Source organism: Triplophysa dalaica, chromosome 9, assembly GCF_015846415.1.
Source record: "Triplophysa dalaica isolate WHDGS20190420 chromosome 9, ASM1584641v1, whole genome shotgun sequence".
Taxonomy (NCBI): Eukaryota; Metazoa; Chordata; class Actinopteri; order Cypriniformes; family Nemacheilidae; genus Triplophysa; species Triplophysa dalaica.
Window position 1 is genome coordinate 2,566,428 of NC_079550.1, and position 22,179 is coordinate 2,588,606.

Below are 22,179 nucleotides of genomic sequence, written 5' to 3' on the forward strand. Positions count from 1 at the left end.
TTTTTCCCCTCATTCAATACAGGGAAACCTTATCAGACAGCAACATTCTTAGTTGTCAGGTTGCCCTTTTTTATAGAAAAGTGTGTGATATCAGGCTTGAATTCCCCTTTTTTAGCAAGGTGTCGTGCTGAAAAAGTTCAGAACAAATATGTAAAATGCCCAAGTAAAGGAACCACTGATCTCCAAACTAAACAATAAAGCATAAACATAGATTTACACCTCTGTTAAGTCTCGACAAGAGCTTTTGTGGACATATGACAGAAATAAAGTAAAGTCACCACTTTAGTATGTTTACATTTAAATTTTAGGCATTTGGCAGACGCTTTTTTCCAAAGCGACTTACATTGCTTTATCCTATACATTTTACATAGGTATTTGCAATCCCCTGGGATCGAACCAAAAACCTTGCATTGTTAACGTAATGCTCTTACCACTGAGCTACAGGAAAGGTGAAGAAGTATGTGTAATATGTAAAGAAGTTAATGATATTTGTGTTTGATTCTTGTCTGGTGAGATCTTGACACACTGATGTGTTCATCTATTTACAGTTGATATTCATCCAAGACTGTTTAACTTTAAATAAGTTGTAGTTGTTGTGTTTTTTCTATTCTTCTTTGGTTTGTTCGGTGATTCTGTTTGTTAACATTAGGTGTTTTTTCATTCACATGATTTATCATTTGACCCCAAGTCAACGTTGGATTTTGACATCAATCAGATTTTCATTTCCAACTAATACCCAGCGTCACCCCAGTGTTGTTAATGTTGGAGTCCATTGTCCTTCTGATATTAAATCAATGAACTACATGGAAAACTCTAACATAACCTAAAATGTTTATTACTATGCAGGAAAAAAATACTAATCTTAAAGCTACACATACACAAAAAATACAATGTCCAAAATTAATTAGTCAGCACAGTGGCATTAAAGATATCATTTTTTGACTTTTCGACAATTAAATTACTTGAAAACAAAGCCCTCCTCACTGTAAAAAAAATTGTTTACTCAACTTAAATTTTCTAGTTATCTTTTTGCACTTAACGATTGAAGTTGAATTTATTTAATATTTACAGTATTTTCAACTTAAAATGTTTAGTTGGCATAATTAAACTATTTGGCCCAACAAATTATTTCAAGTTGCCTAAACTCGAAAAGTTTATTTGAAGCATGTTAACTTACATTTTCTAGTTATCTAAACTAAATTGTATGTTCTTTTAACTTATTCTGGCATATTATCTCAACTTGCAATAGCACATTGAACCAAATAAATAACAGATATTTTTCATTTAAATTATTTATTGTCCCTTACATATAAATACTTGTTGAGGACAAAACTCAAATAGTAAACATATTTAGATGATTCCCATGAAAATACAAAATATAACATTACTTGTCACATTTAAAATGTCTCCTATACAATATGACATTTCTAGCTCAGTAACCCGGTGTAAAACTCATGCATAAATACACATATCCTTACAGAAAAGACTATTGAATTTCACATGTGATCATATGTATACCAAATGTGTTTAACATTTGCAAAAAACACATGTCAAATCCCATGTGAATTCCCGAGTGCAACACATATGATAACATTTAAAAATCTATGGGATGAAATGTGAAACACGGAGTGACATGTGAAGAACATGTGTTCACATGTGGAAACATATCACCACATGTCGCTCATGTCATCCCATGGGTTTTTACATGTAATCATATGCGTGACACATGGGAATTCACACCCAAATGTTCCAAAAACAAACATTTCACATGTGTCTTTTCTGTGAGGGATATATATATATATATATGTATATGTGTGTATATATATATATATGTGTGTATGTATATATATATATATATATATATATATATATATATATATATACATACACACATATATATATATACACACATATACATATATTTACATACATATATACATGTGTCTTTTCTGTAACGGGTATATATATATATTGAAAGAAAAAGTATGTGAACCCATTGGGCTTACTTGGATTACTTCATAAATTGGTCATAAAATGTGTTCTGATCTTCATCTAAGTCACAACAATAGAGAAACACAGTCTGCTTAAACTAATAACGCACAAACATTATACGTTTTCATGTTTTTATTGAACACAACATGTAAACATTCATAGTGCAGGGTGGAAAAAGTATGTGAAACCCTAGGCTAATGACTTCTCCAAGAGCTAATTGGAGCCAGGAGTCAGCCAACCTGGGGTCCAATCAATGTGATGAGATTGGATGTGTTGATTAAAGCTGGCCTGTCCAATAAAAAACACACACCAGTTTTGAGTTTGCTGTTCTGAAGAAGCGTTGTCTCATGTGAACCATGCCTCGCACAGAAGAGCTCTCAGAAGACCTACGATCAAGAATTGTTGACTTACATAAAGCTGGAAAGGGCGACAAAAATATATCTAAAAGCCTTGATGTCAATGTGTCCACGGTAAGACAGATTGTCTACAAATGGAGAAAGTTCAGCACTGTTGCTACACTCCCTAGGCATGGTCGTCTTGTAAAGATGACTGCAAGAGCACAGCGCAGAATGCTCAATGAGGTGAAGAACAATCCTAGAGTGTCAGCTAAACACTTACAGAAATCATGCTAACATTTTTGTTGACAAATCTACAATAAGGAAAACATTAAACAAGATTGGATTTCATGGGAGGACACCACGGAGGAAGCCACTGCTGTCCAAAAAAAACATTGCATCACGTTTGAAGTTTGCTAAAGAGCACCTGGATGTTCCACAGCACTACTGGCAAAACATTCTGTGGACAGATGAAACCAAAATTGAGTTGTTTGGAAAGAACACACAACGCTATGTGTGGAGAACAAAAGGCACAGCACACCAACATCAAAACCTCATCCCAACTGTGAAATATGGTGGAGAGGGCATCATGGTTTGGGGCTGCTTTGCTGCCTCAGGCCCTGGACGTCATCGATGGAAAAATGAATTCCAAAGTTTATCAAGACATTTTGCAGGAAAACTTAAGACCATCTGTCTGCCAACTGAAGCTTAACAGAGGATGGACGATGCAACAGGACAACGACCCAAAGCATAGAAGTAAATCAACAACAGAATGGCTTCAACAGAAGAAAATACGCCTTCTGGAGTGGCCCAGTCAGAGTCCTGACCTCAACCCGATTGAGATGCTGTGGCATGAACTCAAGAGAGCGATTCACACCAGACATCCCAAGAATATTGCTGAACTGAAACACTTTTGTAAAGAGGAATGGTCCAAAATTTCTCCTGACCGTTGTGCAGGTCTGATCTGCAACTATAGGAAACGTTTGGTTGAGGTTATTGCTGCCAAAGGAGGGTCAACCAGTTATTAAACCCAAAGGTTCACATACTTTTTCCACCCTGCACTATGAATGTTTACATGTTGTGTTCAATAAAAACATGAAAACGTATAATGTTTGTGCGGTATTAGTTTAAGCAGACTGTGTTTCTCTATTGTTATGACTTAGATGAAGATCATAACACATTTTATGACCAATTTATGAAGAAATCCAAGTAAGCCCAAAGGGTTCACATACTTTTCTTTCAACTGTATACATATACATATACAGAATACACATATACAGAATATACATATACATACACATACATACATGCATACATATATATATATATATATATATATATATATATACACCGATTACTGAAAAGTAACAAAACAATTAAAACATATATGAAAAGTGTTAGTCCACAAAAAAATGAAAATACAGAAAGCTCACAGATTTAATCTTCATCATTAACTTAACATCATAAATTTTGTTTCAAAGAGAAATTAAGGGCCTTTCAGGTTTGGAGCAATATGAGTTTAAGAAAACAAAAGAATTTTCATTTTGGGTGAACTAAACTAAGATTTTTCACATATATAAAACCACTTTAAGTTCGAATAACTTAAAACAAATGAAAACTTAAACAATTTCAGAGTAAAATCTAAACAGATTCTTGGAATAAATTAATTCAACAATGCATTTTTAATGGAGTGCACTCTTGAAGTACAAGTTTCAGCACTGATGTTCATTAGTAGCCTCTGAATCGCCTCAAAGGTGTATCTGAGGTTTTTTGGGTAGTTTATGTTGAGAGCATAAAACAATTCCATCATGTTTACAAAGGCATTTGGTATGTCACCAAGTCCTCGTAGAACAACTGCTTCTTGAATTAAAAGGGCCACATCACAAGAGCTGCACGGAAGGGGGTCTGTCACATCTTCCAAAACTGCGAGGATTCCAAGAGTCATGCCTCTGGTCATCTCTTCTTCCGAATCTGTGTGGTGTATTTAAAAATGAAAAACTTCAAAATGTGTGCCTCAACATATAAAGCACTAAACATCAAAGACTTAAATACCACATGTTTACACCAAATCTTATTTACCTTATTTACCAACAAATTCAAACCTTATTTTAAAGCCCATATATACTTTCATGAAAAGTGCTGCTTGAATAACTACGCTGATGCATTGCTGCCATGCATCGAATCCACCATCAGAATAGTTCCTTAATAATTAACTATTGTTTTTCATGGGGATGTACAGAAATACCTCCACTGCGAATAAACATCATCCAAATTCATGTTTAATAACAGAACCCAGGCAAATTCAGTTTTAAGATGTCCTCAATGGAAACAATTACAGTCCAACTAGTGCTAATTTTACATGTCTTTTAAGCAAGCCCTAGTCTCTGCTATATTTAATGTAATACATACATACTTGATCAAAAGTTAAGGATCCCTTCTAAAAAAAAAAAAAAAAGAGAAAATTATAAATAAATAAAAAATTTAAACGTTCCATAAGAGTCGAACAAAAAATGAATTTTCTTTAATACTGTTTAAAAACGCTACAAAGTTGAGACCCGAAGAAGCTGAATGATAAAAAGCCAAGTGTACGATTTAGAAAATTTGAGTTAAAGGGTGACTACTGTGAAGATGCTATAATATAACATATGGTGTTTTACTAAACTAAGTTCGGGAGGAGCAGGAGCAGATAATTAACTCGGCTGGTCGGCTGTCAGCAATCATAACAATCAACCTATCAGTTCAAAGAGAGAGAGAGAGAGTGTCTCTATAAATAGTCAAGACGTCTTACCTTCACCTTCACTCTCTTTTCAGTCTCTAGCATTGGTATATCCAAAGCACAGCGATGACAGAGAAAGAAACAACTCAAATGGAGATCTCCACAGACGATCCGGGTCCTTCGGCGTCCTCAAGCGACGGCCAACCCAGCAGCGCACGCCGGGAAACGTCAGATAAACCCGCGGCTGCTCCAAGAGGCCGTCGGCTTTCCCGCGCCTCCTCTTCTACCCCGAGACGCAGTGGCACGCAGTCACCACCGCCTTCCAGGCAGGCATCGGCGTCCCCAGCTTCCTCTTATGGGTCCATCCTCCACGACCTCCTGCCTAACGAGATGTGGACGGTTTTAGGATTACGGCAAGCGCTAATTAAAGCAGACGTACACTTTTCGCGCCGTTTGAACAAGGCCGAACTGTACGGTTTGTACTCTTCCCTCCAGCCGGATTCCCGGAATCCGCTAAATGTCTCTCAGACGAGGGCAACAGGAAACCCGAGACAAATTCGTGATTCCCCATATCAACGGCCGGAGCAGACTCCAACGAGGAGGGGCCTCCGGTCCGAAAACCGCCGGAGCGTTACCTCCGCAAGCTTGGGCTGAGCTCTTTTAGGTCTCTCTTGAGCTTGGGTCTCTTCCCCACGCAGCAGAGCTCCAGCAGGCAGCATCCTCAGGCACCTTTCAAACCCACCTCACAACGAGCCGCCCCTTACAGCGCGAGCATGGCTCCGCAAGCGGCCTCAGCTCACCCACACTTCCTCGCTTTCTCCTCAACCAACCCCTTTCCAAGCCAATGGCCCACTGCCCCGCCCTCGATCTCCAGTGCGAGGCTGCCTCTACTGACGTCACAGGCTCAGGCCTACGACCGCTCCGCCTTCCCTCAGGTTCCCGGCACAGACATCGAAAACTTCGCAAGACCGGCCCCGCAAAAAGCCCCAGCGGCCGCCATCCCCGCTTTGATGACTCTCCCTCAGGCTCGTCCCACCTTCACTCTGGCATCAGCAGCACCGATGCCAGTCCCGCTCAACGCTCCGGCCCTGGAGCCGCCTGTGACTGCACACATAAGAACTCAGACTCTGGCAGGTGCGGACGTAGACCTTTACACTCTCTTATCCCCACTCTCACCTCCGTCATCAGATCGCCAAATCACTTACGGCGACCTCTCTCTCACTCTGAAAAACACCACACATAGCAGTACACGCTCCTTAACATTCCCAGAATTCACCGTAGCCTTTTCTCGCTATCTCGAGATAATAAGCACAGCTTTCCCTCATAGGAGGCGCGAGCTCACCGACTACCTCGCCATAGTCGCGGAGCTCGCGCTTTCTTACAGGGGGAATCCATTTCTACACATACCATCGTTTATTTTCTGCCAAATATGCCAACCGCGTAGCTCAGTGGAACCAGTGTCCTTATTGGGGGGCACTGGACACTCAGCTTCACAACAGAGTTTTTCTCGGTTTCAAGAACTTTTCATGTGCGGTCTGCAGATCCGCCGCCCACATCACCACTTCCTGCCCGTTGATTCACTCACCCTCCCCCCCACGCCCGGACTCACCTCGTGTTAAATCCACAGGCTACGTCCCACGCTTCCTATCATATCCTGCCAACCAACCTCTGCCCGATTCCGATCGCCGACAGGCATCAGGAGACGAACCATGCAGGAAATTTAACATCGGCGCCTGCTCACGCCAGCGGTGCCGCTTCCTGCACGTTTGCAGCTTCTGCGGCGGCGCGCACGCCCACATTGTGTAAACAGTATTTATCGACTCCAGTGAATGTTTTAAATTTGTCCTTGGAACTGTCTCTTCACCCTGACACACGCTTTACTGATGACTGATTACCCGAAACGGTCGATCTTCTAATAAAAAATGAAATCGACTCCAACTTCATGATCGGCCCCTTCGCCGCTCCTCCCTTTAAAACATTCCGCATCAGCCCCATCGGCGTAGCTACAAGAAAATTCTCAGGCAAAAAACGACTCATATTTGCCCTGTCGTCCGACCACAATTCCCCGTTCCCAAGCATTAACAGCCTCATTCCACTCGAAGAGTTTTCCCTTCTATACCACGACATCGACCAAGCCATTAAACTCATCAAAGCCGCCGGACGCGGCGCCTGGCTCGCTAAAGTAGACATCACCTCCGCCTTTAAAGTGATGCCCATTAACCCAGATTTTTGGCATTTGTTCGGCATTCGATGGCGCTATCAATACTACTTTTCCGTTCGCCTCACTTTCGGTTGCAGAAGCAGCCCAAAGATTTTCGACATGCTGTCAGAGGCAATCTGTTGGATTCTCTCTAACAACCACTCCATTCCGTACCTCATTCACCTCATAGACGATTTTTCGTAATCTCGCGCATCTCACGATAGTCCATTCCACTCGCCCAAGGTAAAACCTCAGGTCCGAGCACATCAATCGAATTCTTGCGCATCAATCTGGACTCGCTGAACTTTCAAGCTTCCTTGCCCAAAGAGAAAATCGATAGATCAATTCTGATCGCTTCCACTCTCCTAAACGAAACTCACTGTTCCAAACGCGAATTGTTATCCATTCTCGGCCATCTCAATTTCGCGATCCCCATCATTCCCCAAGGACGCTCGTTCGTTTCGCACCTCCTCTCCCTCGCTTCCTCAGCTCACGCCCTAGAGGACTTAATAACCTTAACCAGTGCATGCCAGAACGAGCTCGGTTTATGGATTAAATTCCTTAATCAATGGAACGGCTTGTCTTTCTTTTTCAAGGACATGCGCGATCTCCCCGTGGACATTCAATTGTTCACAGACGCCGCCCCCTCCGTTGGTTTCGGAGGATATTACCAAGGACGCTGGTTCGCCTCCACATGGCCCCCACAGCTCCTAGAATTACCGCAGTCTCTATCGTCCTCAGCTTTATTCGAGCTGTACCCTCTCGTAGTTGCCGCATATCTGTGGGGGAAGGAATGGTCCGCCTAAAGCATTATCGTTCATTGCGACAACGAAGCGACAGTGCACTGCATTAATAAAGGCCGTTCTCATTCTTCCGCACTAATGCCTTTCCTTAGACGTCTCACCTGGATATCGGCTAGCGATCAGTTTATTGTTACGGCTAAGCATGTTCCAGGTTCGATGCTCTATCCCGTTTTGCCTTTCAGAAATTCAGGCGTCTAGCACCAGAGGCGGACCCCCTCCCAACACCAGTACCTCCTTATTCGGAACTGATATTCCCGTAAATCACCCGCTAAAATCTCTCCTAGATTCTTCATTTAATTCCATCTTCCAAGCCGTCTCACTCAGGACCCTTCAGACTTACCTAACCGCGTGGAGGAGTTTCAAGTCATTCCACCAAACATACAACATGCCTTTTCCAGAGTTCTCCCTGCTAACCATCACCTCTTTCATATCCTTCCTAAATGTCAGCAAAAACCTACAAGCCAGCTCGATTAAAGGGTACCTAAGCGGAATTCAATTTTTCCACAAACTCATTTTTAACTCAACCTGCCCAGCTATATCTAGTCCTCAAACCTCCATGCTCATCAAAGGAATTCAAAGAGCTCAACCCGCCTCCCCGGACAAAAGACAACCCATAACTTTGGATATATTGACCAAATGCATTTCTACCCTCCGCAGAGGTTACCACTCCACGCACACCTCCCGCACACTCGACGCCATGTTCACTCTGGCTTTTTTCGGATTTCTTAGATGCTCCGAAATGACCACAACATCCAGCTTCAACCCTTCAGTCCACCCCACCATCTCAGACCTGGCAGTGCTCGATGCAGAAACAATCTCCTTCCACATCAAGCAAAGTAAGACGGATCAATTTAAAAGAGGCCATTTCATCTTCATATTCAACCTTCAATCACCCATCAAGCCTTACCAAACCCTCCTTGCCTACCTACATTTGAGGAGATCACAGGCAAAAGTCCCATCAGAACCTCTCTTCATAGATGACTCCGGTCGTCCAACCTCACGTTTCTGGTTCCAAAATCATCTTAAATCAGTATTGCGCCAATCCGGCATCCCCGAACAACATTTCTCGAACCATTCCTTTCGCATCGGCGCAGCTACCACAGCCGCCCAGAAAGGTCTTTCCCAGCTCTTGGTCGCTGGACATCAGAGGCTTTCAAAAGCTACATTCGGACGGACCGCTCACTCATCAAAGAAGCCCATCGGACACTAATCTCCCAGATCGTCTAGCATCAACCTACCACAGCATAGCTTTAGCATCCACCCCACACCGGCCTGTATCTACATCCACGTTTTGCAACAGCAGACTTCCCTCTCCTAGAGGCCAGCATCGCAGCAAGCGACCGCCCCATAAGGGCCCGTGCCTCCATCAATTTCTGCAGCAGCAGACAGACTACACACAGAGGCCAGCATCGCAGCAGCGACCGCCCCTTAAGGGCCCGTGCCTCCATCAATTTCTGCAGCAGCAGGCATCCTACACACAGAGGCCAGCATCGCAGCAGCGACCGCCCCTCAAGGGCCCGTGCCTCCATCTTTTCTGCAGCAGCAGACATCACACACACAGAGGCAAGCATCGCAGCAGCGACCGCCCCTCAAGGGCCCGTGCCTCCATCTTTTCTGCAGCAGCAGACATCACACACACAGAGGCCAGCATCGCAGCAGCGATCGCCCCTCAAGGGCCCGTGCCTCCATCAATTTCTGCAGCAGCAGACAGACTTCAACAGAGGCCAGCATCGCAGCAGCGACGGCCCCTCAAGGGCCCGTGCCTCCATCTATGTTCGGCAGCAGCAGGCATCCTACACACAGAGGACAGCATCGCAGCAGCGACCTCCCACAAGGGCCAGTGCCTCCATCTACGTCCTAAAGCAGGCACCACTCCTTTAGAGGTCAGATCTGCAGCAGCGGACGCCCCTCAAGGGCCCGCGCCTCCATCCATGCGCTGCAGCATCAGATATCATTCACTCAGAGGTCAGCATCGCAGCAGCGACCGCCCCTCAAGGGCCCGGGTTATTAAACCTAAATGCTCAAATATCTATTTACCAGATTAGATGATGATTGATGAATTAAAAACACCTGCCGAAATAAACTCCATGTCATGGCCTACGAACGTCTCCCGCTGCCACGCTGCAGAAGATCTTGCGATATGCTAACATTACTGGTTCAGCAAACGTTTTTAAATTGAGTCGACACATGCTTTAGTTCAGTCAACTTGAGACAGTGAAAACTTAGCATGTTCAGTTATATCAACAAATTCAAAAACTGCAAGTTGTGTCAATTTACAAAATTATGTTAAGGAAACTAAAATGCGAATCATTTTTTACAGTGCTGTGTTTTTGGATAAAGTATATCAGCTTGTTTTTCATAAAGTTTTTCCAAGGCTGGTGCTTCAAATAGAGTGGAACTCAGAAAAGTTAGCAAAAACAAACTCCCCCTGTTTAGAAAGATGCTTTGATGCTTTTTTACTATCACTCACAGACCTCTAACCTCTGCGTCATGGGAGAGCGGTGAAGAATGTAATACTTTTGGGTTGTAGCTCAATCACTCAAAAAATGAAATGTAGCTTGATTAATCAGATTGTTCCCAAGAAACATACACATCTTTACTTCAATTGAACTCTTGAAGCTTTTTTTAGAAAGGGAAGTTCTCATACAATTACAGCAAAAGTGAAGTGCAAAAGTGAAGTCCAAATGTAACGACGTAGCCCATGGGTGGGTTAGTTGTAACACATGCTAAAAAAATCAGTTTAAACACAAATAACTCAATATTATTCTGTCTATAAACTAGAGGTGGATATTGTCTGTGCATTTGCCTATGATAGACAGATATCCACAGATCTATCATCCAGCCATCCCTCATCTAACCATCCTTCTATTAAACATCAATAAATATAAAGACGAGATATCCGAAAATGCTGCATAAAACAAAAAACAATCATAATTGTAAATTACTCTAGCTCATATTGTTATTTCAGTTATGATTTCGATTAATGGTATTTACAATGTTTGAATCTTAATTGTAACATTTTGTTAAAACTAACCCTACTGTGTAAACATTCTTTTGAAGCTTATAGTTAACAGTTGCTGACAAACAAATTTCAACATGCCATGCAACAAGCTGACAAGACAGAGATAATATGAGGTTGGATTTTTGTCCGAAATTTCCGCACGTTAAAAAATAAATATGACCTCACATTGTGTCAATCACATTTACACACTGCTGCCAATATTTTCGTCCGTCATGAAAAAAATCGGACTGGGTTAGATTTTCGCATCAGTAGCAAGCATTTTGAGGGTCGTTTTGACAATTCAGAGACACCTTACAAATAAGTGCCAAATACGAAAAAACATATACGAAAATGTCGCACTGTATTTGCAAAGACCTTAACACCGGCAACTGAGAAATCAGAAAAAAAATGATGCAGAAATTTACTTTCATGCTGTCAAAACCCCAATATCTCTATATGAAAATCCCAATATCTCTATATGAAAATACATCAAAATTTTATAAAAATCCAATGATGATTTTCATTCTGACAATGAGAAAAATTACACTGAAAAAACTGTTGTGGCATTTTAAAATCAGCAGTTCACAACAACAAGTTTCAACATATCACGAATCCAATTTGCATTAAAAAAACATGATCCTAGGATAAAGTGTTCAAGCAACGATTTTATCAACTGGCTTGAACTCACCACATGCCAGTTCATATAGCTGAGCCTTGGATATAAACCTGTTTCTACACCCTGATTTTCACAAGTAAATAAACTGTCTGATCTGATTTAAGTAGCTGAAGTATTCTGTGATTGAAGTTAAACTGGTTCTAATCTGCTCTTTTTTCCCTTCCCTGTTAACCTTCCTCTGTTTAACTCTGAACAATATTCCCTCATTTCTGGAAATATAGCTTTTTCGCTTCTCCTTTTTAAGACCATGTTTCATACTTTCTGCCCCATTTATCTCTCTAACCCCCACCCCCACCACCCCTTTCTCTCTCCGGCGTGTTTGATTCCTTGGTCTCTTTTGAAAAGTGAGCACACAATGGGGGCTTTCTCAGACGATTTCTCTCTCCATTAAAAACCATGGGAACATTGCACGGTCCCCATTGCCTTCCCACAAAGGTACAGAAAGCCCTCCATACCAAGCAATATGAGAACGTAAAAAAAGTTTGCTGCGTTTTGGGGAAAATATCGAATCAGTTATTCATGACGGGTGTGTGAATCCCGCCTTCTAGCTATCTCTACTCTTTCACCCAAACGAACGTCACCAGCATTTATCCCCTCAGTCCTGTATGAACACGTTGGGCTATCTTACCTGTAGATATAGCCATGACAGTGACATAACAAAAAATAAAATAAAAGTATATGCGCAAATAACCAGAGGTTGCAAATTATGTTGTGTCTGTTGCACTTTTATGTATAATTTAAATGTTTGTGTGCGTTTATTCTTAACAGTTGGTTGTGAAGTCTATTCATGCTTGAAGTGACATTTTACCTTAATTACAAATTATTTATATTATTTATAAATTATTCAAAAACTTGTTTTTATGCATTCACAAAAAAATAACAAATCTTCTGCAGCATGTTAAAGGCGCCGTTCTTGATTTACAGCAGCCACTAGCGTTGTATTATAGACTTGCCACGAATCGATCAGTCCAGACAGGACGGTGGCCACCACAATACAAAAAGATGTCGATCACATGTTGACGCAGGGAAGAGAACATACGAGCATTAGAAAGAATGTAGAAAGAGCGATGTCTTATTTATTACATAAAGACAGATATACTCACAGATATCTATGTAGATACTTTCCAGCAGAGAGACGTTAGAGAGAAAGATCGTCTTAAAATCACCCCCGATGAGGTTACTTTGATTCGGATCAGTATGTGAGTAACATAGTTTTTTTTTCTGTTTGTTAGAACCAATATGTTGTTGTTTTTGTTGCAATATTAGCTGTGTGACGGAACAGTTTTGAGCATCATTATTTATCTGGACCCGCTTTAATATTGTACTCGTCCAGATACTGGAGAGAGAGAGCGAGAGCGCGTTTTCGCTCAAATATGGCAAGCCGACGGTGTCACAATTTTGCCATAGATTAAACGCGTTTGCATCCTAACGCCGTTATTGATGGCGTTTTAAACAGTATTTGCGCCACAAAATACGACGTCGCGATTCCAAACGCTGTAAAAAACGTGCGAAACGCCGTCCATAACGTCGCATTGGACAACATTTTAAGGTGGCAGAAAAGCGCCGCTTTCTGCGCCGCAGTCTAGCAATATGACGGCATAAAAAACGCCGTTTCGGTTGCACAGAGCGCGCGTCGTTTACAATGTTTCGTCTGTTGTATAATGAGCCCCTCCCACTGACTTCTAAAGCCAGTAAATTTGAACCGTTGTCAACCAATCCCCGATGAACTGAGCCAGACCAGACCAATTTACCACTGATCATTTCACAGGATTTTATTATGTGCGCAGTGTTTGATAACATTAAACAAATTATTGCTTGCTTTCTGAAGAAACAACAATTTTCTTTGGTAATTTAAGGTTATACAACGTGGTCAACAATTGTATAAAGGCCAACCAATCTCATTGTATGTATCTTGCTTATAACATAGGCTATAGCGCGTATTGCCAACATAAAAAGCAAAAAAGCAATCGGTTGAAATATTGCATTATATTATTGTAACGGAGGCTAGCTAGCGAAGTGCTGTGCAGTATGTAAAACTCACTCCCCGGCATCAAGGACGCTCTAGCGACAGACGCTAGAGACTGCGGTCTTGCCGGACCGACCCGGTTCGAGGCCCGCTTAGAGCAGTGCGGAGCGTTCCGGTTACATTACCATTGCACTATAAATCATTCCTGGTGCAAGCAAAGTAGAAGTAGTAAGGTAAACTGCCTTCCCTTTAATAGCTCCTAAGGTGCCATGGTTAAGGACTGTAAATAGTAGGCTGCTGCATAGCAGCTTCGACTCGTGATCTTTCACTCGGTCGTTTTATGGTTTGAGGCCCCCTCTGACCACCAGTCTTTTTTTACGTTGTTGGTCTTGATCTATTTATCTGTATCGCTGGGTAGTTTTTAGATTTATATTTTAGCTAACACAGCCCAGCTATATTTAATAAATAAGTCCATGCTTGTTACATTACAATCATTGCGCAACATCATTGCGCAACCTTATAGTAAATCAATGTTTGTAATATGGAAACCAAAATCACCTGGGCTACTAATAAAAGAAATGCAACATCTATTACTGTTCGTTTGTCCTGTTTATAGCATGAAAGTCCACTGATGTTTGAGATCAGCGGCAAAAATCAAGTTCATATCCGTTTTGTAAAAAGATCTCTCAATCCAGACTTTCTTTTCATACTTACCACATTATGTACTGAAATATAAATCTAAAAACTAGCCAGCGATACAGATAAATAGATCAAGACCAACAACGTAAAAAATGACCGTTGGCCCGAGCGGGCCTCGATCGGTAAAACGACCGAGTGAAAGATCACGAGTTGAAGCTGCTAATCACTATTTACAGTCCTTAGCCAAGGCACCTTAGGACCTATTAAAGGGAAGGCAGTTTACCTTTAACTCTGTCTGACATTGCTTGCACCAGGAATGATATATAGTACACTGATAATATAATGCAATATTTTAACCGATTGCTTTTTTGCTTTTTACGTAGACAATATGCGCTATATCCTATGTAATTAGCAAGATACATACAATGGGATTGGTTGGCCTTTATACAATTGTTGACCACGTTGTGTAAACTTAAATGACCAAAGAAAATAAGTCGTTTCTTCAGAAAGCAAGCAATAATTTGTTTAATGTTAGCAAACACTGTGCACATAATAAAATCCTGTGAAATGATCAGTGGTAAATTGGTCTGGTCTGGCTCAGTTCATCGGGGATTGGTTGACAACGGTTCCAATTTCCTGGCTTTGGAAATCAGTGGGAGGGGCTCAATATACAACAGACGAAATGCCGTAAATGATTGATGAATTGCGGCCGTCTTAAAACGGTTATGGACGGCTTTTCGCGCGCATTTACGGCGTTTTAAAACAGGACGTCGTATTTTGCGGCGAAAATACTGTTTAAAACGCCGTCAATAACGGCGTTCGGATACAAACGCGTTTAATCCATGGCGAAATTGTGACACCATTGGCTTGCCATACTAAAACTCTAGAGAGAGCGCGTTTTACCCTCTTTCTCAATTATGAATAAACTTACATTTAATCCGCGGGTCACATATGCGTTTCGAAACGTTGAGTACGGGTCACCCGCGATCCGTTTCACAACTATACCGCAGGGGAGAGGGAGAGGAATCGCACGTTGTAGAATTGTTTATCCTTTTAGGGCTGCTATACAAAACATGGCGGCGAATTCAATGTATGTAGGGCCGCTCTGTACATAGATATAAACATCTTATTCTTAGGTATTACAAACATAACGGTTTATTAGGTAAGATCTTTTTACACATCTGAATAAATAGTTTTGGATATTATATTGCATTTTATGTCAATAGATCCTCCTAAAACTCCAGTATTGTTCCTTTAAAGCTTAGCAAATCAATGCTTTATCACTCATCAATTGAGTTTACATTTAAATATGCAAACATTCTTGTGTGTCTGCACTTTTAAAAATCTTCATGTTTGGGTAAAGCGAGTGCTGAGAGGGAGGGCGCGCAGTGGGAGGAGAGACACAGGGTGAGAGAGTTGGAAAAGTTTTGCGGAGGAATGCGAGTTTGTCTGAAGGGGGATGAAGACGTCCTGATGGGAGACTTTTGGAGGCATAAGGAAATTCTGACATAAAATTACGCGTCGTGATTCCAAAAACTGCACATTTGTGTGAACATCTGGAGCGATTTAAAGTTTTTACTTCAGGTATCTTGAAAATAAACAACAAAAGCGATTAAGAAATCCTCAAAAGAAGAAACAATGCACTGTTTACTTTGCATCTCCGACGCTGAATTATAGCTATCAACTTTTGGTTGAGAACTTGACAAATTCAGTATAACATCACGCTGTGTTTTTCTCGAACCTGGATTCTCTGGATTTGTTTTTCTTGGAGTTTATTTAACTGTGGAAAGTTAAAGCTCTACTCTCTTAAACGCTACAGCGATGAGATGACGCGATCTATGTTCACAGGCACTTACTCACACAAGACACCGATGCCGAACTGCTGCGGACCGAAACCAGACATAACAATGTCTGGACTTCATTTGTTAACTTTGTCGCTCATAGTGATTAACATTGGCTCCGCGGAAAATGCGCCAGGTAAGAGATCTACTATTAAAAACTACTTAAAGGCATTTATTGAGGTATACTTGAGGTAAACTGATCAACGTAGTGACAATATTCACAATGACCTGCACGGGATATGCACACAATTTAAAACAAAAAGTAAAAATCCAAAAAGGTATTCACACATTTCAATCTCTCTTGATAAGGCATACCATAGCAAATGCCATTTGTTTGAATCTACACTACCATACACACACTTTTCAAAGGGTTTCCAAAAATAATCTAGTTTATAAAATTACACACATATATATATATATATATATATATATATATATATAGAAAAAAATCAGTTGTGAAATATAAGTAGAACATGGCCATATAGTTAAAGTGATGAACTATAAACTTGTGGTGACTCTGCTTGAAAACTTGTGGGCATTTTTGGTGGAATTCAATTTAAGGATCCATTAAAATCATTATCTTGACTAAAATCACCATAAAATTGGCTCAGCCGAAAGATTTTAGGTCCAAAAGGAAAAAAACAGATCCCCCTGTGTCTTTCAATATAGCAGAAGGAGCGTAAGCTATTTCCACAAACAGTTGTGGGGCAGTCGTGGCCTAATGGTTAGAGAGTCGGAATGTGACCAGAATGTTGCCGATTCGATTCTCAGGGACGGCGGGTAACAACTGAGGTGCCCTTGAGCAAGGCACAACGTACCCCTACTTGCTCTCTGGGTGTACAGGTGTTCACTACTCACTGGATGGGTTAAATGCGGAAGTCACATTTCAGGTATGTGTCACTATATCTGACAAATAGTTCACTTTCAGTTTAAAACAGTACAAAGGGAAATCAATCAGTCGGATTAAACTAATCCACATGATTTGAGTGACTAAAGCCACATTTTTTGAATGATGCATTTACTGTGTGATTGATAGACTGAACTGAAGTCATTATTCTTACATACACTGGTTGTAACCTTGTTGCCAGATTTGCTTTCGGTTCATATAAATTTAGAAATTGTAGGGGCGGTTTCCCGGATAGGAATTAATTTAACCCTGGACTAGGCCTTAATTTGATTAGGGAATTAATTTAGTTTTTTCAAACATGCCTTACAAAAAACATTACTTGTTAAGTTTTTAAGACAACACAATGGCACTGATGTATTTTGAAGCTTGAAATTGTGAGACAGAGGCCCTGTTGAATCAAGAAATGGAATTGATAGACTGAGTTTGAGACAAAGGAATGGAATAACAAGTTGTCTGTGGAGAATAAGATGTGTAGAGAAGCGAAAACAAAGAAGGAAAGAAAGCATGTGTTGCATAATACCAAGGCGATAATAAAAGGGAATGTCTGATGGCTGAATATATAAAAGAGTTTATGTTTTATTTTGTATAGACTGCACAATTCTATATTCCTGTAGTTGTTTTGTTTTCAGCTAAAAATATGTAAACATTCTTGAAACAAGATAAATCAACTTCAGATTGTTTTTTATACAAAACTTTTTTTTAAATATCTAGTTCTAATATATTTTGAAGATAGTTCTCTCTAGAAAATAGTTTTATCCCATTGGGAAATGAATTATTTATTTATTATTACTAATTATTACAAAATATTTTCAGGGGTCTCACAATATAGTGGTATTGTCAGTAATTGTGATATTAATACAGCAATTATTGATATCGGATTAATACTATACAAATTATAAAATATTTTTTAAAAAATCCAGCGAAAGTATTGAAATCAACATTATAGGTGCCAGTCTTGCACCTGTTTAACATGCAACTCTCTCCTCATACGCTGATATACACTCTAAACATAAAGATGGTTGACTACCCATTCTCAGTCCATCATCAAAGACGATATGTTTAAAGGAACTAGCGAAGCTAAGCCATAATAGACATAGAAAGAAGAAACCAGCCACTAGCATTTAGTGAGTGTCATTTAACACTTCAAATTAGGACGGCCTGTGATCCCTATACTCACTAAAATCTGTTGGGCTAAAATTGAACCAACAGGTAACACAATGATGGCTTACTATAGCACTGACCCCTTGTTGCGTTATTTTAACCCAATGCATTAGGTAGCAAGTTTTATCTAATCAATTGGGTTTTTAGGTTATTTTTGCCAAAATGTTGTTAACAATCCATTTATTATTTTATTGGTGTATAAACAAATAAAGCACAACATAGACATATCCCTGAAATTATTTATTTCGCGAGACTAAGAGTAGGCTAAATACCCTAATTTGGGGGTTTATTTAGTTCAGAGGTCTCAAGTACACTTTTTGAGTATCTGTACTATACGTATGTATTATTTATATACCTTTTACTATACTTCACTACATCTGAATGAGAAATATCTTACTTTTCATACTTAAAAAAAACAAAGCTTTCCTTGGCCAACCGCCCTCTCCCTCCCACTTGTGGGAAATACTATTGTCTGCTGATTCTAATATGATAGACCAGAATCAACTCAGCCTTGGTGTGTTAATTAGTGAGACATCCACAATATTTTGTTAGAAGGCAAATGAGTTAAGTTGTGTATACTTTTCCCATCTCTGATTTAGTTAGTATAAGCAAAAGTTGTAATTAAACTTTTTATCCGATTCATCAAAAAAAAAATCCAAGTATTCAATTATCAAAATAATCGTAAATTGCAGCCCTCCACACGGCTTCAGTGGTGCTGTGAGTAAGATGCATTTAGTAGTTTTGACACTAGTAGTTTTGACACTACATATTGATGCAAGATTGAATCCTTCTTTTGCCAAACTACATTTTCACATATCAGATCATACATACAGCGGGGAAAATAAGTATTTGACACATCAGCATTTTTATCAGTAAGGGGATTTCTAAGTGGGCTATTGACACAAAATTACCACCAGATGTAGCCATCAAGCCAAATATTGAATTCATACAAACAAATCAGAACATTTAAGTATACAAGTTCAGTCATAATAAATAAAGTGAAATGACACAGGGAATAAGTATTGAACACATGAAGGTAACATGGGGAAAAATGGCATAGAAAGCCAGATCACCTGAAATCTGTCAGTATTGAGTATTAACTTCAGGAAGACCTTGTATCAGCAGGTACTATTGTTTCATAGAAAAATATAAGCAATGCAGTGAACCGCCAAGGCATCCATGCACGCTCCCCACGCAAGACTCAATTGCTGAACAAAAAGCATGTTGAGGCTCAGTTAAAGTTTGCGAAAGAGCATTTGGAGAAGCCTGTGGATTATTGGGAGACTATAGTATGGTCAGATGAAAGCAAAATTTAACCTTTTTTCAGTGATTATACACACCATGTTTCGAGAAGAAATGGCACTGCCCACCACCCCAAGAACACCATACCAACAGTTAATTTTGGGGTTGGAAGCATCATGGTTTGGGGCTGCATTTCAGCAAGGGGTACTGGCAGACTTCATATTATTGAAGGCAGGATGAATGGAGAAATGTACCGGGACATTCTGGATAAAAATCTGCTGCCATCTACCAGAAAGCTGAAAATGAAAAGAGGGTGGACATTTCAACAAGAAAATGATCCCAAACATAAGACCAAGGACACAATGAAGTGGTTTCAAAGAAAGAAAATCAAGTTGCTTGAATGGCCCAGTAAATCACCTGACCTAAATCCCATAGAAAATCTTTGGAGAGAATTTAAGATCAAAGAGGCCCAAGGAACCTTCAAGATTTAAAGACCATTTGTGTGGAAGAATCGGCCAGAATCACTCCTGAGCCATGCAGACGACTGGCCTCTCCATACAAGAGGCGTCTAGAAGCTGTAATCACCAACAAAGGCTTTTCTACAAAGTATTAAATAAAGTGTGTTCAATAGTTATTCCCTGTGTCATTTCACTTTATTTATTATGACTGAACTTGTATACTTAAATGTTCTGATTTCTTTGTATGAATTCAATATTTGGCTTGATGGGTAAATCTGGTGGAAATTTTGTGTCAATAGCCCACTTAGAAATCCCCTTACTGATAAAAATGCTGATGTGTCAAATACTTATTTTCCCCGCTGTACATATTTTCAACAAAATTAAGAAAATATTTGAAAAATTGCTAACAGGTGTTTAATAATAAAGTATATGGCATTGTTATGGTTAGTAGATAGGTCTTTATTGTACCAATTAGTCTCCATCCTTTAATACATGTAATCATTTACACACTGTTATTATTGTATTATGTATAATGTACAACATTAATATTTACCTTGCTGTGTCGAAACGGAATGAAGTTTAATTCATATGGACTCAGAATAAGCTTGTCAATGTCTGATTGAGGTGACCAAACAAATCAAGGTAGCCGAGGTTTACCGTTCAATCAAATTAAACAAGGCGTAATTTGTCTTGAGTACCTTCATTTATAGAAAACTGTGTGTATGGTTTGTAAACACGCGAGGGATGTTTTCATGGTTACATGGGTTCCCGCCACCCTCCCGTTTTGTTATTTCACCGGTGACATGATCGCGTGTCCTCAAAGCGACAATATGCGTTAGGTTCATAGGTTTGACATGCAGACTTGCAGTCATATTATAACTGAACAGAACAGTCATATACTGTAATACATGTGAACACCTAGTAAAGCTGTTCACATCGTCAATACAGGAAACAAGTATACAAACACACTACCCATGATACTACATGTTAACAATGAGTCACTTTTTAAACACTTAAACACTTTTTACATTTTATCCTGATTTATACAAAGTCACCATTCATCTGGTGGTTATTTTTCCATGTTGTGCACTGCCTCCACCAAAAAACGTGCCTAGAACTATGTTCATGTCCGTGTACCCAAACGGTCAGTAACAGTGACAGATGCTTAGATCTTTCTTGTAATTGTTGATGAGTCGCCTGAGATTCAGTCAACTGATTAGCTTATCTGCCATGCACACTGCACAACATAAATGCTGAGAAAACGACATTTTCCAACTGAATGAAAGATGTGAACCTTTTGTGGACAAAAGGGGTCTCTAATTCCCTAAATATAGTGCCAAAGTCACTGGCACGGGAACTGAATGCCAAGGATCGGTGGCTAATTGTGGCCGTTAATTTTAACATCATGCCTAGTCGTCACAAATAAAAAAAATGTGAAACTGCGTCGGCGTGTTGGTTGCAGTGTGTGACGCACTATTCAACAAGCTATTGTAAACAAGCTAACGTTAACTAGCTAAGTAACTTTCTAAGTCTAACGTTTAGGTATATTTGTCACATTAGACGGTGTTTTTTAATGCTTTGGTGTGGGGCAACCCTCAGATGGAGGGGGACCTGTTCCCTTCATCCCACCGGGATTTACGCCATGCCTCATTCCAAAGATCCACCGAAGAGCCGCTGAAGCACAAAAATATGGTTCCATATAACACTAAATGGGGTTCCCCTATGATTACGAGCCTAGGACCACGTTTAGTGCTATATTGAACTTTTTTTATGTGAGCTGTGTAAAGCTGTGCTGTATTTATTATAAAGCACAGCTATGATTGCTTCACCCAACGATTCTGTGTATCACTGTGCAGCACCCTAAGCAACATACTGTATACAATTAAAAATGCAGTGTCAAAACTGTTCCATGTATAATGTATTTAAAGGAATGGTCTGATTGAATTTAAATACTTAAAATTCACTAAGTCAGTAGTATACAACATTCGCCAAGTCACAGCGATTGAGGTTCACAGAAAATGAAATTATTTTCACTTGTAAAGACTACTATTAACTGCTTGTTGGGGCTACAACAAACTTTTTCCTAGGTTATTGACATCATAAACCCCCACATTTACATTGATCCTATCCCCTGGAACATGGATATGGCAATGGGCGGGACATCTCAACACACTCTCTAAGCAGTAACTCAACTCAACTTTATTTATATAGCGCTTTTTACAATTTTTATTGTTACAAAGCA

General features: G+C 40.1%; 1 protein-coding gene across 4 annotated transcripts in view; it reads left to right on the forward strand.

Annotated features, from left to right (window-relative positions):
- Positions 1-15,731: 15,731 nt before the first annotated feature.
- The window catches only part of LOC130428323 (tyrosine-protein kinase receptor UFO), a 114,960-nt gene continuing 108,512 nt past the window's right edge, over positions 15,732-22,179 (forward strand). The window contains exons 1-2 of one of the 4 annotated variants that reach the window (XM_056756245.1): positions 15,733-15,912; positions 16,177-16,305. In XM_056756245.1, the coding sequence (XP_056612223.1) occupies positions 16,200-16,305 (106 nt within the window). In that variant the 5' untranslated portion in view covers positions 15,733-15,912; positions 16,177-16,199. Of the gene's footprint in view, positions 16,306-16,943; positions 17,060-22,179 lie in introns of those variants that run through there. The other 3 variants (XM_056756244.1, XM_056756243.1, XM_056756246.1) reach the window with 3 other exon arrangements.